Source organism: Pleurodeles waltl, chromosome 7, assembly GCF_031143425.1.
Source record: "Pleurodeles waltl isolate 20211129_DDA chromosome 7, aPleWal1.hap1.20221129, whole genome shotgun sequence".
NCBI classification, from domain to species: domain Eukaryota; kingdom Metazoa; phylum Chordata; class Amphibia; order Caudata; family Salamandridae; genus Pleurodeles; species Pleurodeles waltl.
The window spans coordinates 937,313,066-937,332,487 of record NC_090446.1 but is presented as its reverse complement, the minus strand read 5'-3'; the positions used below and the strand labels follow the sequence as shown (position 1 = coordinate 937,332,487).

Here is a 19,422-nt window from a genome sequence, read left to right as displayed (position 1 = left end):
TCGTTTTCAGCCAATGTATGGTCCCTGAGTTGTCACTTTCCCTTACGATTTCACAGATGTGACGTCTGCTTTGATTCCTCATGGACTAGAGCTGTGTGACATAGGTATGTTGACATTACAATTGAAAGAGCTTTTTGCCACAGTAATTTATAATACACTAATTCAAAATCAAAGACTGACTCCAGATTGTTTTGTGCTTCAAGGGTGTTTATTTAAGTGCTCAATATTGGAGGGAGTTGCAGAATGGGGAGGGGTGATGGTGGAGGTATGTCCATGGCAGAGTCCAGTCTATTGGTCTCACAGGTGCATTGCCCAAACGGGCATAGGAAGTGGAGCTGGGGCAGTTTAAGGATGGACAGGGTGAAAAAAAGTGGAACAGAAAGATGACATTCAGGGTAGTCTCATTTCTTGGCAGGGTCTTGGCATTGTTCTCTGTCTTTGTCCTGGATCTCAGGGACCGTTTGCAGGGTGGTTCTCCCTCTGCAGGGGGTGAGGTGCTGGTGTGGTGGTCCTGTGGCGGTGCCTCCTGTCCACTAGCGCCGGCGGAGGTGGTGGGCAGTTCATCGTCCAGGCTAGTGTCAGGGGCCCCTTGTTGTGTCACAGTGTCCCGCCTGGTGTTGAGTACTTCCTTCAGCACCCCTACGATTGTGCCCAGGGTGGAATTGAGGCCTCTGAGTTCCTCCCTGAAGCCCAAATACTGTTCCTCCTACAGGTGCTGGGTCTCCTGAAACCTGGCCAGTACCGTTGGCATCGTCTCCTGGGAGTGGTGGTAGGCTCCCATGATGTTGGAGAGGGCCTCGTGGAGAGTGGGTTCCCTTTGCCTGTCCTCCCCCTGTCGCACAACAGCCCTCCCAGTTCCCCTGTGTTCCTGGGCCTCCGTCCCCTGGACCGTGTGCCCACTGCCACTGCCCCCAGATCCCTGTTGTTGTTGGGGTGGTGGGTTAGCCTGGGTTCCCTGTAGTGGTGGACACCCTGCTGATTGACGTGTCCTGTGAACAGAGGTATGGGCCCGCTGGGTGGGTGCTGTGCTGGTGTTTTCAGAGGGGGGAAGCTCTGTAGTGGCCTGTGACTGTGTGATGGGAACCGACTGTCCCGAGGTCCCCGATGGGCCGGGCTGGTCATCAAGATCCAGTTTGACAGAGCTGCTGTCATCACTGAGGGCCTCTTCTGTTGGTGGTGTGGACATGTCTGGACCCTCCTGTGCGGTGACGTTGGGTAGGGGTCATGCAGGGGTGTAAAAGCATGATTATTGCATCTGTGTGTGCCATGGTGTGCAATGGGTGGGTGACCGTGTTCCCCAGTGCTTGCATTCCTGTGTGAGACCTTGTGTGATGATGGTTTAGGGGGGTGTATGGGTTTGAGCAGTGGGCATGCTTTGGTGTTGGTTGTCCATGCTTTGTAGTTGCATGCAGGGCTTGGTGTTGGGATGTGTGGTTTGTGATATTGGGACATTTGTGAGGAGGTGGAGTGATGGGGGTGAGGGTGGGGGTATGTGATGGCATGCAGGTAGGGTGTGGTATGTAATAGTTAAGATTAGACTTACCAGAGTCCATTCCTCCTGCTACTCCTGCGAGGCCCTCAGGATGCAGAATCGCCAAGACCTGCTCCTGCCATGTTGTTAGTTGTGGGGGAGCTGGTGGGGGTCCGCCGCCAGTCTGCCGAACCACCTTCCCCCAAATGTCGTTCCACCTCTTCCTGATGTCATCCCTATTTCTTGGGTGCTGTCCCACTGCGTTGACCCTGTCCACTATTCTTTGCCATAGCTCCATCTTCCTTGCAATGGAGGTGTGCTGCACCTGTGATCCGAATAGCTGTGGCTCTACCCGGACGATTTCCTCCACCATGACCCTGAGCTCGTCCTCCGAGAACCTGGGGTGTCTTTGCCGTGCCATGAGGTGGTGCGGGTGATGTGTGGGTGGTGATAAGTTTGCTGATATGTAGTGGTGTGTTGTGTGAGGTGCGTGGAAGTTATGTGGGTGATGGTCTGGTGTGCCTGTGGATGCTAGTATTGTTGATGGTGGTGTCTCTCTCTGGTCTTCTCTCAGTGATTCTGGTCGTAGTGGTTTGTGGGTGATGTGGGTGTGTGTTTTGTATTGTATTGGGTGTGTGGGAGTGGTGTGTGCATGTGTATCAGGTGTGTGTATTTTGAATTGTCCAATGTGGCTGTGTTTTGTAAATGTGTGTGTATTTTGAGCGCGGCGGTGTGTACCGCCAATGAAATACCGCGGTTGAAAGACCGCCACGTGGATTCGTGTGTCGTGATAGTGTGGGCGTACTTCTGTTGGCGTGACAGTGGAGGATTTGTTTTTGCCAGTTTATCACTGACCTTTGGGGTTGCGGACTAGTGTGGGTGTCTGAATTTTGGCGGATTTCGTGCTGTGGGTCATAATAGCTGTGGAGGATTCCCGCGGGCGTGGCGGTGTGTTGGTGGTGTTCTGCACGGCGGTAAGCAGCTTTTAACGCCACTGTTATGACCGCCATTGCGTTTTCTGAACTTAGATGCTGAATCCTGATGCCTTGCTAATCGATGTCCTGAGGACGAAGACTGATTCTGCTTGCTGATCCACACTGAGGATAGGTATTATGACTTAGACTGCTGATTATTATGCATATTTGCTTTTCCTTTGTAGGTACCAACTGCATTGTTTTGATAGAGCCATAATTAGATGTTTTTCCAAATTTGTGTTACTAAATCGTTTTGCATGAAGCCCAACATGCTGATGCTAATTTGGTGTTAGTTGAGGAGTCTCACTAATGAAAATATGCTAATAGGGAATAATGCTTGATGAATTTCTTTGCTAAACTTAAATGTACGTAATTACTTTGATGCAGTTGACTCTGTTATTAACTTGCACTGTAGCTCTAGAATGTGTTGTAGTTCAAGCGTTAATTAGATAATGTTTCTTCCGTGGCTTTGGACAGCCAGAATTGTTTCTTTATGTGTTTCATTTGATTTTGAGATTGATCTACATGACCTTAGCATTGTTAATATAACTAAATAAATAGTCTAACTTTTACTGAAAGGTGTGGTTATTCATGACTGTAAGGTCATGGTGCGTGAAAATTACTGACCCCATTGATTATTGATGTTATTGATTGTTGTTGATTATTGATATTGTGTATTGGTCATTGATTATGTGCTGGAGCTATGGTAAGAACATCTTAATTGCGAGTCAAAAGGTTCATTGACCTATACGTGTCCCCTTGTAAGTTTACTTATTAAGGTCAGATGCGCTAACAGAGATGGTAGCAGAGGATGGTTACATCTCCCTAAGAACTTATCATAGATGGCCGGTACAGAGTAACAGGTGTTAACAGAGATAGGTAATGATTTGTCTCCCTAAGAGCTCATCATAGACGTCCGATATAGAGTAACAGGTGTTAACAGTGTTGGTAAGGAGAGGAGAAGGTTCGTCGCCCTAAGAGCCTGGTATAGGTGTTCCCAGAGATGGTAGCAGCTTGATGAGTTGGTCTTTTGAGAGTTCATTATTATTGAGATTTGGATTTTATTTTTCAATGATGCTAATTGGAGAGAAAATGTTCCCTTAAGCCCAGAAATGACTTTCCTAGAATCCTGGATCCTGCTAATGGTTTTTTGAGGATGTTCTCGGCGTTCTAGTGACGGTATGAATGAAGTAGGTTGCGCTTGCACAGCTTATGCAAAACGCGGGTTAATTGTGAGGTTTGTGAGGGTTTTAGGGAGTTTGTATTCTCCAAATGAAGTTGTAGAAGGAGTGTGCGTACTCCGCAGCGTGAGATTAGTGAAGTCGTCAAACTTCACATGTGTGTGGTGCTTGGTGTTCAACAATTGTCCACGTGGTTGTGATGTACGGACCCTGCATGATCTAAGACTCCGGAGTAGTGTATGAGATAGTTGGTCTTATGTTGTAATCTGTTTGGTTTAGTAGGTTGATCAGGTGTGGTCGACAAGTCAGAGTGTGAGTAAAGTGAGTGAAAGAAAATTTTTGACTGAGATTTAGCGAGTCCTATGTACACCAGGACAGACCCATTGATCAGCTGAGAGTAAAATTTGCAGGTCGAATTTTGTTTGCGAATCTGGGAGACCGAGAAAGAAGGAGTAGCTGTAAGAGTGGGAAGAGCCGTCGGTAAAAAATCCATAAGGTTTCTGAAGCGATTGTGTTACCTTTTCTGTAGTAAATCAGCAGATTTGGTTTATGTATTTTGATTAGTGCTCGCAATTTTTGCATTCTTTTCTGTGAAACAGAGTTTGAGAGGACAAGTCGCAAGACTTTGTCAACCGCAGTACGTGTGAGTGTGACGTCATTGAGCTGCGCTGGGATAGGTTGGTTAGTGAGAAGGGTCGCGCACGGATTGGCAGTCGTCCGTGAGAGGCAATTGGTTGAGAAAGTGGGTGAAGGGAATCTTGGGATTAAAGGGCACTTCCTGATTTGATTTTCAATAACAAAAAGGTCAAGAAGATGACATTTTTCAAATCTTTAAAGAGTGCTTTAAAGGGAGATACGTATGTTATGAGTGTAGGCGAGGCTACACCGCCAGAAGGTTCACCAGCTTACATTGTAATGGAAGAGAAGGGCGTTGTGCCATGTCTTTGGCTAGAACAATGGTGCAAATTGACAGAAAAAGACAGGAACTTAGCGTTTCCTACAAATGGGACGTTCAATTTCAGGGTTTTGGAGCATTTAAGGATGGTGCTATTTGAATCGAAGCCCCTTCCGAGACCAGTACAGTTTGAGGCATTAGCGATATGGGAGTGAGTAGCCAGACAGCAACAGAAATTTGAGAGGAGCATGAGAAAGGCAGAAAAGACTTTAACAGAGGCTAGGTGGGACAGTGCTCAGAGAGTTTGGAGGATGGAGACTTTGCACGGAATTAAGTTGTTTCCGGCAATTACGCAGGACAATGAGAAGGAAGGAAGGAAAGCTACAAGGAAAACTAACAGAAGTCCGTCCGCAAGTAGGGAGGCTAGAAAGTCTTCAACAGTGGAGGAGGAATCGGACGATAAGTTTACTACGCAGTTACTGAGAAATCGCCCACCACCATATACAACACATGAGAGTGGTCCAAGTACAAATGCTGAACCAACAGCCCCAACACAGGTTAATGGGACTATGAGTCCGAAGAAGGTTAATGCTAGCCTGACACAGAATGTGATGTAGAATGGTCTTAATGTGCCTACAACTCCTGTAGCACAAAGCCAGGTGTGTCTGCCACAGGTTCAGCGAATTTATCCTGATGTTCCCATTATGGAAACAACTTCGAACTTAATGGTGCCAACGGAACAGGTTTATCCAAGACCGATGTTGGTTCAGACTGAGCCAACTCCACTTTTACTGCCCCAAGTGCAACCACAGATAATGCCTAGGTTCACTCAAGTAACAAGGACACAGTCAGATATGATTCCAATGGTGAATCAAAATATGGGAGTTACTCTCCCACAGAGCGTAAGTGCCAGAACAGCCCCAGATGCTATATTGCTACCTATTACTGTTGGTCAGCTGTACCCTTGTTTGCACAGAAGAAACCTACTGTATGTGAACAGGGAGCAATGTCCCAGAATATAATGAGGGGAGGACATAATGAAAATGTTCAGATAGTCTCTCCTGTGGGACAGACTTTTGATGGATCAAGATCGGTGCTAGACCTTAGTCCATTTGTAGCACTTCCAGATACCATGGCAGGGTCAAAAGTTAGCCAGAGTTTGAAATTATTGACACCACAGAGCCCGAATGCAGTTGCACAGCAGGTGCCACCGGTCCAAGCAAGTAACATTTTGTTGCAAGGATTGACAGGTTGAATGGTTAGACAAGCTGAATACCCCACAGAGTGCTCCTAAGGGAGAGGAGTATTTGAATTGTGCTAGGCTAAGCATGTCAGTGGGTGAACTCATTGAGGGAACTATGGGGGTGAATAGATTAGAATCCTACACAGAGGCAGAATTGAGATATCGGTGCACGAAGATTACGAGAGAGGTGAGCAATGTACATCAGAGACTAGCAGACCTGGCAGAGAGCTACGGCATAGAAATAGAGAAAACTAAGCATTTGAAAAGGAGTTGCAAATTAGATTTTGAGGCTAAAGATTTTGAACACATGAGATCTGCCGGAATGAAGGCACACCCTAAGGAATTGCTTCAAAGTGCTCAGACCTGGGGAGCATTAGACAAATGGGAAGGCAGATGGGTAAAGAAAAGAGACAAAGGAAAAAGGGATTCTTTGGAGCTGGCTGCAAATGTGTAGCAGGATAAATATCCAGTGAAAATGTTACCAATGAGAAAGATTCCAGAGGGGAATTTGTTAATGTCTTGTGGAGCAGAAGTGACATTCTGTCATTTACAAATGATTATCCAAAATTGAGAGAGAATGCAGTAGAGTGGTATCAGCAGACATACAGGTTTGTGAAACTTGCTAAGTGCCTATGGGAGGACTTGAACGTATTACTAGAGATTGTGGTTGCAGCTGATCTGTAGATCGAGTGTAAGAGGAGTGTAGTTTGGCCAACAAGCGAAACAGAGAGAGACAAAATTATACAGGTGCACCACCTCCTGAGGTAATGAAATATTACTATGAGGTGATTGAGTTTTTGAAAACGAGAATTTCGCCAAAGAATATTGATTGGCAGAGTATTGACAGGACAGCTCAGGAACCAAAGGAGTCGATACATGCGTATTATGAAAGATTGTTGCAGGCGTTCAAGCATTACAGTGGTACAGAAACAATTGAGGCAAAAGACATGCTCCATTTTGTGTTCAGATTTGTGGAAGGATTGAGACCTGAAATTAGCCAGATGATTAAAAGTCACTTGATTTGCTGCAAGCAAAGACGATTGATGAGGTGTTGCTGTATGCGAAATACTGTAATGACGAGATTGAGTTGAAGCAGAAAAAGTTGAAAGAGAAGGCGATGGTGATGCAGATTAAAGCATCTCAGACGGGAGTGCAAGGGAATTTTCCATAGCAGTTACAACAGCAGTAGCAGGTAAACATGATGTTTCAGCCCCAGATGAGAGGTAGAGGTGATGGAGGAAATATGACGCGTGGTCCAGACTTGAGTACTGTAGTGGTTCAGAATGATGTGCAGGGAATGAGGACGTTATTGCCATGTCACGTTTGCGGAGCCATTGGACATTGGAAACGGGAGTGTCCAATGATGGTGCAGGAGGGTGTTGTTCAGCAGAGTAATTACATCAATTCATTCCAGAATGTGAGAGGAACGAGAGTGAGAGGTCCTAATCCACATTTTCAGAATAATGTGAATCAAGTGCAAAATGTCCAACCCATGCAGCAGATGCAAATGCCACGTGTACAAATGACACAGTGGTAGCCGATGCAACAGCAGGTTCCCAGGATCCCTAGACAGCAAATTTAAATACCTCAAACCCCGATGGAACAGCAACAGATGATGCTTTCTCAACAGGTCACAGGTCAGAGGCTTAACCAAAGTAGTAAAACAGTGCACCAATTCCCCTTACACAGTGAGAATGGATTAAATGATGACTGGACGAGTGACAGCTCAGATGAGGAGCCATATGTGCTTGCAACTTCCTTAGAAATAGATCAAAGAGGTCCTTATGTGAAGGGAAAGGTCATGGGTCACAGAGTCCATTTAAATTTGCATTCTGTACTTTTGTGTTATATCCTAATGTTCACAAGGTGCCAGGGGTCTGCTTGTCAACCAGCTCTATGATTCACAGACTATTTACTTTTTGTTAACAAATATTTTCTGCCTCCAAAATCATGTGGGCACAGATTTCTATTGACATGTAGTAGGTAGCGTTTCTGTTTAAAAGAATAGCCTTGACTTGTCATTGAGTTTTTTAAGTGTGATAACAAATATTTTATAATCTTTAACAATAAACCTTTGGGTCCGCTCTTTGTTAGTGTAAGCATTGAATGCTTGACCATACTTAATACAAAAAGGCCAATGAAATGGCAAGAATCTATGGTTAAGTTTGTGTACAATAGTACAAGAGATCTTGATTGATATGTTAAGTATGTAACCTCACTTTTTATATCCATCGTACCTTCCAGCACCCAACAAGGGTCGGAGAAAGAGTCTGGCACCCAGTATGGGCGAGTCCTTCTCAATTTAGTATAGAGCAGCACCCTGCTCCCACCAGTGTGCGCCAGTCTAGACCTCTCAGCCCTGTCATGTTCACAACATGGCAATAAATCCAAGCAGTTGGCAAAGTGTTGCCACCTCAGAACGTCCCTTACTCACTCAGGCCCGTATTTATACTTTTTTAGCGCCGCATTTACGCCGCTTTTTAACGCAAAAGCGGCGCAAACTTACAAATTACAATTGGATTTTGTAAGTTTGCGTCGCTTTTGCGTCAAAAAGCGGCGCAAATGGGGCGCTAAAAAAGTAAAAATACGGGCCTCAGTCTTCTCTCGGAGAGCCTAGAGGACGACTGAATCGGGCTACAGCACACCCTGTTGTGAACAACTCGGAACCAAAAGTCCATTGCTGCCTTTTCATTGGAAGCTCAACAGCACACCACGCTCCGTGCTCAGACCTGTCTCACATGAGCACCAGAGGGCGAGAGCTAAACCCGACTGCACCCACACATGCAGCACTGCTCAGTTGCTGGTCAACTGTGCCATGTAACAACCCCAGCACTTCCTGCAGGCAAGGGACAGCCGTTCAATGTTGCTGCCTGCGCTGCGTGGAAACGTCCTGTGCCGCACCTGCCCAACACCCGGTTCGCCATCACTAACCAGAAAGTTGGACATTCAGATCTTCACTTCACTGATAAAACACAGTGACTCCAGACCACAGTGACTTTGGTCAGTGATAAATTCTACTACAAGAGCACGGAGTTTCCGAACACTACCAGGCTGTACTGCTGATGCTAATGTAAACGCCTCGAGCAGCACGCCTAGCATGCCTCTCCCTGCCATTCACTCTTTTTCTTTTCTTTGCCAGGATAGTCTCCTTTCTCCCTGTCACCTTCCACCCCAGTGCCCCCGACCCCTCGGTTCCTCTTCCTCATTCTCCCAGCCCAATTCATTGTAGTTCATTGCAATTCGATTACATTGGCATGACCAACTCTCTTCCAGTCTTTTGTCTACCCCGTATAAGCCAGACCATGTCTCTCCCTGCCCCCTAAGTCCCCCTCCTGCTAAACGCGGTCTTTCACTGCCCCCTCTCCCAGACCACTTTCCGTCCCCTCGCTCATCCCTCTCTCCCAGACTCTCCTTCTCTCCTAGTCTCTCTGCAGTTCCTCCCTATCGGTCACTTTACCCCCTCTATAGTAGTAGCCCGGGTATCTCTCACTCGGTTTCATTTCTGTTGCTTCCTTTCCTACTCATTCCCAGCAACTCCTCACCCACCGCCGCCAACAGTCTTCATGTGTGTGTTTACACAATATATATATATATATATACACAAGTCAGCCTTGATATATGTCGTGAGCCCGTCTTTCACAACCCTTCCTCTGCAGCCCATTCCCGTTTAGTCCTGCTTTTTCATAGAATCTCCTGAGTTAATTTAACTCTTTGAGTAGTGTATAAACTCTGCGTTTTAGCCGGGCAAAACAGCAAAAACTCGCTATTTTACAAGCTGCCGGCTAAATAACAAAAGGAACTTTATTATTCTTCCCCCGCTGCCGGCTAAGCAGACACCGCCTACTCTCCCAGTCTGGTTCTCCCAATACCATATTTGTTCCTGCTTCCCACAGTTACCCCTTAGTCCACCTTTCTTCTACTGCTTTTCTATCAAACACCCCTCTCTCCCGGACCCCAGGCTTCCAGTCCGTCTCCTGCAGACCCCCACTCCCACCAGTGTCAAAAATGTAATGATGTCCGACGACCCCCCCCCCCATCCACCCTCCCCCGCCCCCAAACCCAGCCCCTGCAGAATGGGATGAGAGGCCCCCCGAGTCTCTCGTATCTCACAGATATTAATTCTAGGTGGGCTGAATTTGCCACTTTAGATGATTTAAGTCCCATATGTAGGTGGGGGGGGGGGGGCTGCAGGGGTCTGCGTAACGACCCAGTCTCCCACGGTCACTTTTCCCTGCACCGTCTCAGTTCACGGATAGGCTACCAGCTCTCTCTCTCTTTCTCCCATTATTTTTGGATTTATTTTTTTAAATCCATGTCCTGTCTCGATATATTCCAGCCGTTGAACCTCTCAGCCCACTCTCTGACAGCCCCATCGCTCAGTCCCACTCGAGCTAGTTCTCACCTTTCTCTCCCTTATTCCCTCTCTCCCAGCTTCGGACTCCCAGGCCCCGTCTCCCTGCCCCTCCCGGACTCCCCGCCTCCGCGGGATCCCTGCCCCGCACTCACGCCCCGCTCACGGCCGAGACAGGCTGGGTCCAGCTGTTGCTGTTATCATTGTCTCAGCCGGTCCGGGCCCCCTCCGGGAGCGCAGGGGGCGGGGGCGTGAGTGTTTTTTTTCAAAAGGAGGGGGGCAAGTGACAGGCATTTTACACACATCTGGACCGAGTCAGCAGCACTGAGCTGCTGGGGGCAGCTGCGAACTCTGCTCCTGAGAGATGAGCATGGCCCGGGCTCGTGCCCTGCTGCCGCCGCCCTGGACCCTGGTTCTGCTGATGCCGGTGATGGGTAAGATGGGCACTCTGTATTCACGATGGGAGGGAGCCGAAATACTTTATATTTCGTATCTGTTTGGTCATGACTCGCGGGGCAGTGCGGCAACTGCCCCAGGGAGGGGTCCCTGGAGCGGATGCCCTTCTTTCGGAGGGACAGCACGCACCCACTCCTCAGGGGGGCACGGCCAGCCGGGGTCATAAGCTACCTCATCAGGGGTGACAGAGTGACCTCTGCGGGCACAAGAGCAGTAAAGGGCCCTCTCTCTAAGAGGGACCACTGTAGTCAGGGTCCCTCCGGAAGGGACAGTGAGTGGCTGTCTCGTCAGGAGTGTCAGGCGGATGGGGTCCTTCCCTAGGAGAGACAGATAGACACTTTTCCCAGGGGGCTCTGTCCAGGGACAGTGAATGGACGTCCCGGCAAGCTCTGAGTCTGGGGTCTGCCAGATTACAGTACCACGGCCCTTTCTCACAGAGCCCTTTAGCTGAGGCGGGGCCCTCCCAGGGAGGCCTCGTGCTTAGGAATGTTCCTCCCGCCCAGCCAAAATAACATAACAGCCGTAATGTCATCCCTGGAAAACCGAGGACTGGCTTCTGGCGGGCTGAGCCTTAGTCCCGCTCCTGAACATGGTCCTAGTTTGAAGGGGGGTGGCGGGGCTCTCGTTTTATGTTAACCTTCTCTACCACATGCTTAAACAACGCCGTTTCACTTTATTGGTGCTAAAATGTCCAATGCAGGCTCGCAGGTAATCGTGTCAAGGATGCACAGAACGTTGCAGTGGCGTGACAAAACTTGAGGGTTGGGGGTGGAGGGGGTGCAGCACAGTACATGTTCTCGGGGGTCCCGGGGATATACACGTTTATGAGGGACACAAGTAGTGTCTGCAGAGAAACAGGTGGTTTTAATGCCATTGTGGACACAGGTGAAGTTCTGACGAGTACAGGCGATGTGTCCCGGGGCACACGTTGGATCCTCAGTCACACGGGCAGGGGCCTCACGCTCACACAAGATTTCCAGAGTCCTAGTGATGCTGCAGCTATGGCTGACAGGAGTTTCACTGGCAGGGCAGTCAGTCCACCAGGAAGCCACGGCACGTTTACAAGGACACTGGGGAACTCCAGGTGACTGGAGGAGAGTGGGAGGAGCACAGACTGCATTGACGGAGAAAAACATTCGAGTATCAGGGACACAGGTGAAGTGCTCAGGCCCACGGGCAATATTCCCAAGCACGCAGGCATTGCTACTAGGGTAATATTGATCGTGCCAAAGTCTCTGGGACACAGAAAATGCTGAGCACTGATTGGCCGAGTAGAAACCCGGGGTTGAAACACCTCTTAGAGTTACTTGGTATTGTAAGAAATCCAATTTCAGAACCTAATATCTCAATGAGTATTGTGAAAGGAAGTCCGAACTCTCATTAAGGGGAAGGGGATTACAAGTGCTGATTGTGTCAGCAGACTAACGCGTGTGACAGGTTTAGGTCTGGGTGGAGCAGTTCTTTGTAAATACCAATGGATGTTTTACGCAGATGGACGGTGTGTGAGGGGTCATTTCTATGGGCTCGCGGATGTGCAGTGACCTCCTTAGATGTTCCAGCGCAGAGGTCACCGAGCGGGGTGACGGAGGGCTCAGGCGTTTAATCTCTTTTCTATACCCCTACCCTCTAATGCATCCTGACCACTGATGCAGCGTCATCAAGGCCATCTATGGTTTCCTGGGATAAGCACTGCCCCTACCCTGGGTGCCCTTTACCTGCCCCTTTTAATGACCTTTCTCTCGTCGACGCCTCGCTACCCATGTTCCCGTTCACTTTATTTGTAATTCAGTGTGAAGCTAATGCTGGCCTCGGCGAGAGGTCTCCACACCGACCAACCTCCACCCATCTTCACTGTGAGAGAATTCATGAGTTCCGGCTGGCTCCTGAATTACGTCGCGTACTTTTTAGGTAGTTGCCCGACTTGTCATGATAAGAACGTATTTTTCATGTTGCATTTTTACTCCACTGCGCTATCGATGGCTCATTTAACTGACCTAGGGTACAGCCCCAAACCTTACACCAACTTCATAATTACTGTACTGACAAGCTTTAAACCAGAAGTATTACTATTAGACGTGTTTTTATGGTGACACATCTCACATTCTCTGGAGTTCCTCCTTTACCTCCAACATTTCCCATTTACCTTAAACATTTGTCTTAGCAGTTATTAGATTTCCCTCCTGCAGTACACCCAGATTTGTATCCTTTTTGCAACCCCATCTGTGTATTTTCTCACATATTCAGTGTTCTCTTGGGACCGGAATGTAAAGTCCCGTTACTTTACGAGGCCACGATACATAGAGAAAATGTTTATTCTGCAAGTTCATATTCACTATCCTGCAAGGCCTTTTCTCCGGGCCTTGGCCGGATGTGACGTAGGCAGTGACGTTGTTTGGTTCTGCTCTTTCTCCTCACGGTTCCATGGCCCTGCACTGTGCTGCTTCACTGATTAACTAGGGCACCCCTACTCTACTCTTCGGTGTTAACTCTGGTTGAGCAGGTGAGGCCAGCTCCTGTGGGCAAGGTAGTGGTTGTGATTCACACTAATACGTTATCAGACTTCACAAGATTTAGTTAATGTTCAAAGACCTTCTTTGAAAAGGAATATTTTTTAAATATACTAACACAACAAGATAACAGCTACAATAGAACACAGCAGTGAAAACCGAAATTACCCAGCTTTTACAATTATCAAGATGTGACACTAGCCATTTTCCAGTGCTACTCTATGGAAGTAAAACATCCGGCAGTGTAAGCTGATAAGCACACTTAACAAAATATTAGGAGTGGGTGATAAATATTACTCCTCTGGCGGAATTGGTGGAATTTTGACACACTTGTAATGCAAAGTTCCGGCTAAATTCCACCAACTGCTGCATGGCGGAGGTTTTTCTCATGCATGACTTGCTAACAGTAAATTGGCGAGCGTGAGAGAGAATTGATGTTCCCTTGAACAATTTTCCAGTACTAAGATGGCTCCCGATGAGATATTCTCACTGTGAATAGTTGCAGGCAGTCACTATCGTTCGCAGTGAGAATGCTGACTCTCGAGTAGAAAATCTACTCGAGCGGCAGCAAAATCAGCTCAAGCAGCAGTGCCCTCTGACATGCCACACGGTGCTATTCGTGCTGATTTTTCAGCACAAAATGTGCTCCCAGCACTAAAACTCAGTGTGACGTGCAGATTTCTCCCCGTTCACAGGACTCTGTGGACTTTCGTACAGTTTTCACGTAACTCTGCGGAATTTCGCAGAGTGAAACCCCACAGGTTCCACCTTTCCCTACAAAATATTGGCTGCTGGCATTCTTCACCAAATATTAGCTGATGGGTTTCCTCACAAAGTATTGGCTCAGGTGTAGGTTATTACTTGATTGTTTACTACCAGTCAAAGAAAGGGTACACATTAGCTTCAGATGTTTGTCCAATGGTCCCTCCCCATAAGATTGACACGTCAGCTTAGCTCAGCAGATATGGCCCCAACTGCTAAGTTTTAGTCAAGTATTAAAAGCTCACCAAACCAAATAAAAGTTATTGTTTTGTGGAGGAATTAGGGCTTCTGTGCTTGCGATACATTCCATATTTTTTCACCATTGTCTGGTGTTCTGGAGCCTCCCTTTGCTCCCTGATATTGATTGTGGCTAATGTGGAGACAAAAGAGGGAAGTAACACAGAAGTGGAGAGTTGTTTAATTCTTCTAGTGCCTCAAGCTTACTTGGCCCATCAAGGGCCTGCATTTTGACAAGGACTAGTTGTGGGCAAAATCCTTTGGAGCTCTATTGGTCTGATTGAAGTGAGAGCCCAGGTAGTTGGGGTTAGGATTCCTCATAAAGTGCAGGGTCTAATACTTTCCGAACTCCTACATCTGGTTAAATGTTTTTGCCAGTTGATCCCTAAATTAATTATTTACCCTTTCAGATCATATTTCATCACTCACAAGATAGGGAACCTTGGTAATACAAAGAGGGGCAGACACGTGTCTATTTAGCGGCTGGTAAAACCACAGGAATTGACCTTAAATCCTTTATAAGGTGGGGTCTTTTTGGAAGACCTAGGTGTCTTTGGACAACGTCACCAACCCTGAGGGTCAGCCCCAGCCGTGCACCAATGTGAATCTGAATGGAGACAAGCCTGAGCTGTTCTTCACTGTTTGGGGCAATTTTACAGATGGTTCATGATCAGCGCAGATGAGCAGGCTCACCAGACTTTCTGATCAGAGCTGCTTACTTGCATATTTTATGTTGCTCTCATTCTTCTCTGGATCGCTGGATCTATGCACCCATCCCTCCAAAATCACTTGTCCTCTCTTGGGATCTAGGCTAGTCAACTTTGTAAGTATGGTGTGCTCCCTCCATACAGCTCTTTGCAAGGCTGGCACGCGTGTCAGTCATCTTGCAACAGAAACTCTCCTAGCTTGCTTCTAGCAGGAGGGGGGTGCCCAGTTCAAGTTCCATATGTCCTAGGACCACCTATTTTGGTGAAGTTCCTATAAGTATGGCCCAAGAAGTCCACTATATTGTTAGTTCTTCGAGGACTTTAAAAGGATTCCAGCTCCAATCAGCTGTAACGCTTTCTTCAAAATATGGGTGGTGAAGGTATTGGGGACTAATGCTATTTTGCAAGCTCTTCCCTGGAAGTTGCCACATTAGGTTCGTTCTAGGTTGGAGCTGGATGTTGAGCCCAGTTTTCAAGCTTGATGTCAGAGAAATAGCTTCTTGCAGGGTGTTTCTTAATCAGACATTATGTGGGCAAGGGGCACAATTGCACAAAGACACGGGAGCCTTCCTGACGATATGAGGGGGATCTCCTGCACTAGTCACCTCCCAGCAGAGAGCCATGGTGACTTAATCTCATGAGGAAGGGTTTGGCCTGCAGTGGGGAACATTGTCACGGCCTCTTCACAGAGACCACTGACGCATTTGAACCTACGTTTGCACTATACTAATGCTTCTCAAACTGTGGGCTAGGAGTCCATTTTTGATAAGTCACGTAATAGCCAAGCAATAAATAAAGATGCCTTGAAATTCTGCATTCATCTTGCTGTGCTTCCAAGACCAAGGTCAAATGTTATGCCATGTCTTTTGAGAAATTGCTGCATTTTTTACAAGGGGATCGGTGTTTACAAACTCCTCTCATTTTGCAGTCAGAGAAAAAAGTAAAGTAAAATATGTGGCAATCTTGCTGGGGTACAGGAAAGGCTGAGAGTGAAAGGAAAGACTAGAGGATGTCATTTTTGTAACACATAACAAAATGTAAATGCATGTAAATGAACAGTACACATTCAGCAGTTAGGAAAACAAAAAGCAGAAAGCATTTGCAATGAAATGGGTCTCGCGTTTGCTCGAGTTAGAGCTTTTTGTGTTGTAAATTCCTGACTGGACTTTTCTTGCCACATAAATTGAAAATGAAAAGTAAAACAGTTGACAAAAGCACGCCGATTCAAAGCACCATGGTCACCACGAGCATGAGCATGAAGATGAGACACAAAAGGAAAAAGAAGTTCGCTTGCAGTCAAATGTATCTGCAAAAGTGCAATTATCCACGTAACATGGTCGATTGCCAAGGCAGTAACAAAACTGTCCCAAGGAGGAACAAACATAAACCATTTTGCAACGATAACAAAAGATTTTTAAAAAGGCAAGCCCATGAACGAGTGATAGTGATGGGCATGCGGTGGGCGTGGTTAAAAGCCCACAGAGAGATTACAACAGGCCAGAGTGCCTGCGCGCTCGACCTAAAAATGAAGCATTTTTTGACATTCTGAAGTGTGATGGAAACAAAGATTGTAATAGGATCAAAACAAATCAAGATAATTTACTTAGTGATGCACAAATGTTAAATATTCACTAAAACCCAATTTCCACACATTATCTGTGATCTATATAGTTTTATCAGAAAAAAATCTATGTCTGTGCAAATTGAGTGGCCATTTCAATGGAAAATGTACTGTTTGTAAAGGACAGCGCGCTACCACATAATGCTTCAGTTACATTAAAAAATCGTCTGCCTTATGTTAATTAAAGATATGTTGGTCACAAAAGTTTTTTGTCCTAAAACTGGGTTGCTGTTCTAAAAAAATTGGGAATCACTGCACTACAAGTATATTAAGAGAAACACGTTTTTATTTCATCTACACTGTATCTCCCTCACCTGGGAGATAGATGGGAGCGGGAGGGTTAGACCACAGAAACACATTGCAAATCTACAGGACCCATTATGAAGCATAATCCCTCTACTGGAAATGAGGAGCACAGTGGGTGCTGCTCGACCAGATAGAGTTTAACTCAATTTAGTGGCGCATGAGAGCTGCCACCTTTGTGGTATCGGGTTAAGAGACTGCCAGGCAAAAACATTTCACTCATGGATCTTTCAGTGAGGAAAAGTAAGTATAACGTTGCTGCGTGGGGTGGGCGGACAGACATCTCTAGTCTTTCAACCTCTCAGGTATCTGTGCTTATTTTACTCTTGCACTTGCAGAACTCATAGCTTTTTCGTTTATGGATTTGACATAGAGATTAACTTTTCTGATGTGATGTTTTCTCCTTCTTTTAAAGGGGCATCTGGCACATGATATCTTGGTATTGTTATGTTCTTGATGGTTGGGTGCCCTGAAGCTAAGTTATAAAGGTAGCTGAGAGATTATTAATTCTTTTTTTAACAGAGAACATTTTGGGAGTGGCTCAAGGCTGCCCAGCCTGCTGTACCATAAGTCTTGTTATACTGATTATGAACTTCCTGGGTTCCAATATCTGTGATTGTATTGCACGCTGTTGTGTGAACAAATCAGCATACATGTGTGGGTGCTGGAGGACAAGTGGAGAGTCCAGGGCCAGTCCTAAGTGTTTGATGAGGCTGGCATCTCATTTCCTCAGCGTTAATGACTGGCCTCTTCTAGTTCGGTCTTTGTAGATGGTTGTATTGTATTTATATAGTGCTTACTACCCCTGACAAGTACATGCTACTCCAGAACCCAAAAGGATTAGTGATGGAGTTGTATAGGGAAATGTGAGTTAATTTAAGCGGTGAACATGTGAATCTGTTAGTTGGATTGAATGGAATAATGGACAGATGAAAGGGGGAAGAGTCCAGAAAGTGTTAGTTGGGAGATCTTAGTAGTAAGATGAGGTTTGTGATGAATAAAAGGAGAGCTGGGGGAGGGAAGAATTTGTAGAAGGGATTAGGGAGATCATAGTAGTAAAATGAGGTTTGGGGTGAGTCAAAGGAGAGGTATATGAGGGAAGATTTTAGTAGGGTTGTTTGAGAGATCCTAGTAGTATACTGAGGTTTGGGGTGAGCTAAGAGGGCTAGAAGAAGGAATGGTATAGGGAGCGTTATTTCAGAAATCATAGCAGTAGAATGAGCTTTAGGATGAGTCAGAGAGTGGAGATAGTGGATAGATTGAGAGAGGTCTAGGGTGAGACAGAGTAGTGCATTGGAGAAAGTGAATTTTTTTCCCTCTTGTACAGTCAGATTATGTATGCCTTTTTCAGATCTCCTTGAAATATTCCCATAGTTTTAAAAAAATTGATGACTCTTCTTACTGGCGTGGGTGCAGATGTAGATGAAATAATGCTCTTGAAAATGGATCAGAGGGCAGCTGGAAGGCCTTCTTGCTATGACCAGATCCACAAATTCACCTGTGATATTTGTTTGAAGGAATGCAAAGGCTGGGTTGGCTTACTCTTTCAGGGGATGTTTGGAAATAGGTTGGTGGTTTCCCTTTGTTTTAAATAGGAGCCTAACATGTCTGCTTTGATTGCGTATTGATTTGCCTGTTTGTCTGTGGATTCTTGAGTAATAGGATGAGTTCCTTCCATCCATGTAGGTTTACAAAATTTTAGCATTTTGAATTCTGTCTGAATAGTACCTTTTTAGCTTTTTGGCTTGTTGTCTATATTCTGATAAGTTGCCATAGGTGAAGTTTGTCTTGATTGCTGTTTTTTCTGAGCCAGGTTCATTGCAGCCTGTTTGTTGTCTTTATCTTTTTTAGTTCTGTATTTCTCCAGGGTGCATGTTTCATTTTGTCCTGTTTTGTTGTTGTTAATGGTGTCAAGATATCGAACGCTTCCTGTAGTCATTCAACGTTTGTGAATTACATTTATTGTGTCTAGATCTGTGTTGGATGTTAGTTGTTTTTATAAGTGTCCAAAATTGAGTTTGTCCTGTGGTTGATAGGTGGATACATGTAAGGTGGTCTTGGGTGTGTTGATTTGTGAGGTTTTATGTTGGGAGGTTACCAAATGGTAGTCTGGCCATGTGATTGGAGTAATCCTTTGAAAGGTAACTAGTTCTGGATTTGCAAAAATTACATCTAGGATGTGTCTAGTGATGTGTGTGGGTTTGTGTATGATCTGATTTAGGATCAGTGTAACGAGGCCAGTGATGATAGTTTTTGGAATGGGCTTATTGGGTTTGTCAAACCAAATGTTTAGGTTCCCAAGAATGCATAGGTTTGAGCGTAGTGTTATAAGGTGTGAAACTGTGTCTAGAAATGTGTATGGGAATGTTACATTGCTAGGTGCTGGTCTGTGAAAGAGTAGGAAATTACAGGAGGAAGTAGGTGCAGGGTTGCATCTGGTGATGAGGGCCTTACAGCCTTGTATGGAAATGTGGTCAGTTTTGGTGAGATTTATTGCTTGCTTGAATATAACAGCTAGTCAACCTCCTCTTTTGCTGAAAGTATTTTGTACTATAGTTTGATGGCCTGGAGGGATGGCTTCTTGCAACATTGGGGCCATGTCATCTCCCGCCTGTGATTCAGTTAGGATGCTGCTGTTCTTGAAGATGCAAGATGGTGCAGGCCGGCAAGGGGGTCAAAGACGTCCCGTCAGATTGGGACTGATATGGTCATAT

At 46.0% G+C, this 19,422-nt stretch overlaps 1 protein-coding gene across 1 annotated transcript in view; it reads left to right on the top strand.

Annotated features, from left to right (window-relative positions):
* The first annotated feature begins 10,096 nt into the window (after positions 1–10,096).
* The window catches only part of LOC138245755 (mucin-2-like), a 66,485-nt gene continuing 57,159 nt past the window's right edge, over positions 10,097–19,422 (top strand). The window contains exon 1 of the mRNA XM_069199636.1: positions 10,097–10,549. Within this exon, the coding sequence (XP_069055737.1) occupies positions 10,480–10,549 (70 nt within the window). The 5' untranslated portion in view covers positions 10,097–10,479. The remainder of the gene's footprint in view (positions 10,550–19,422) is intronic.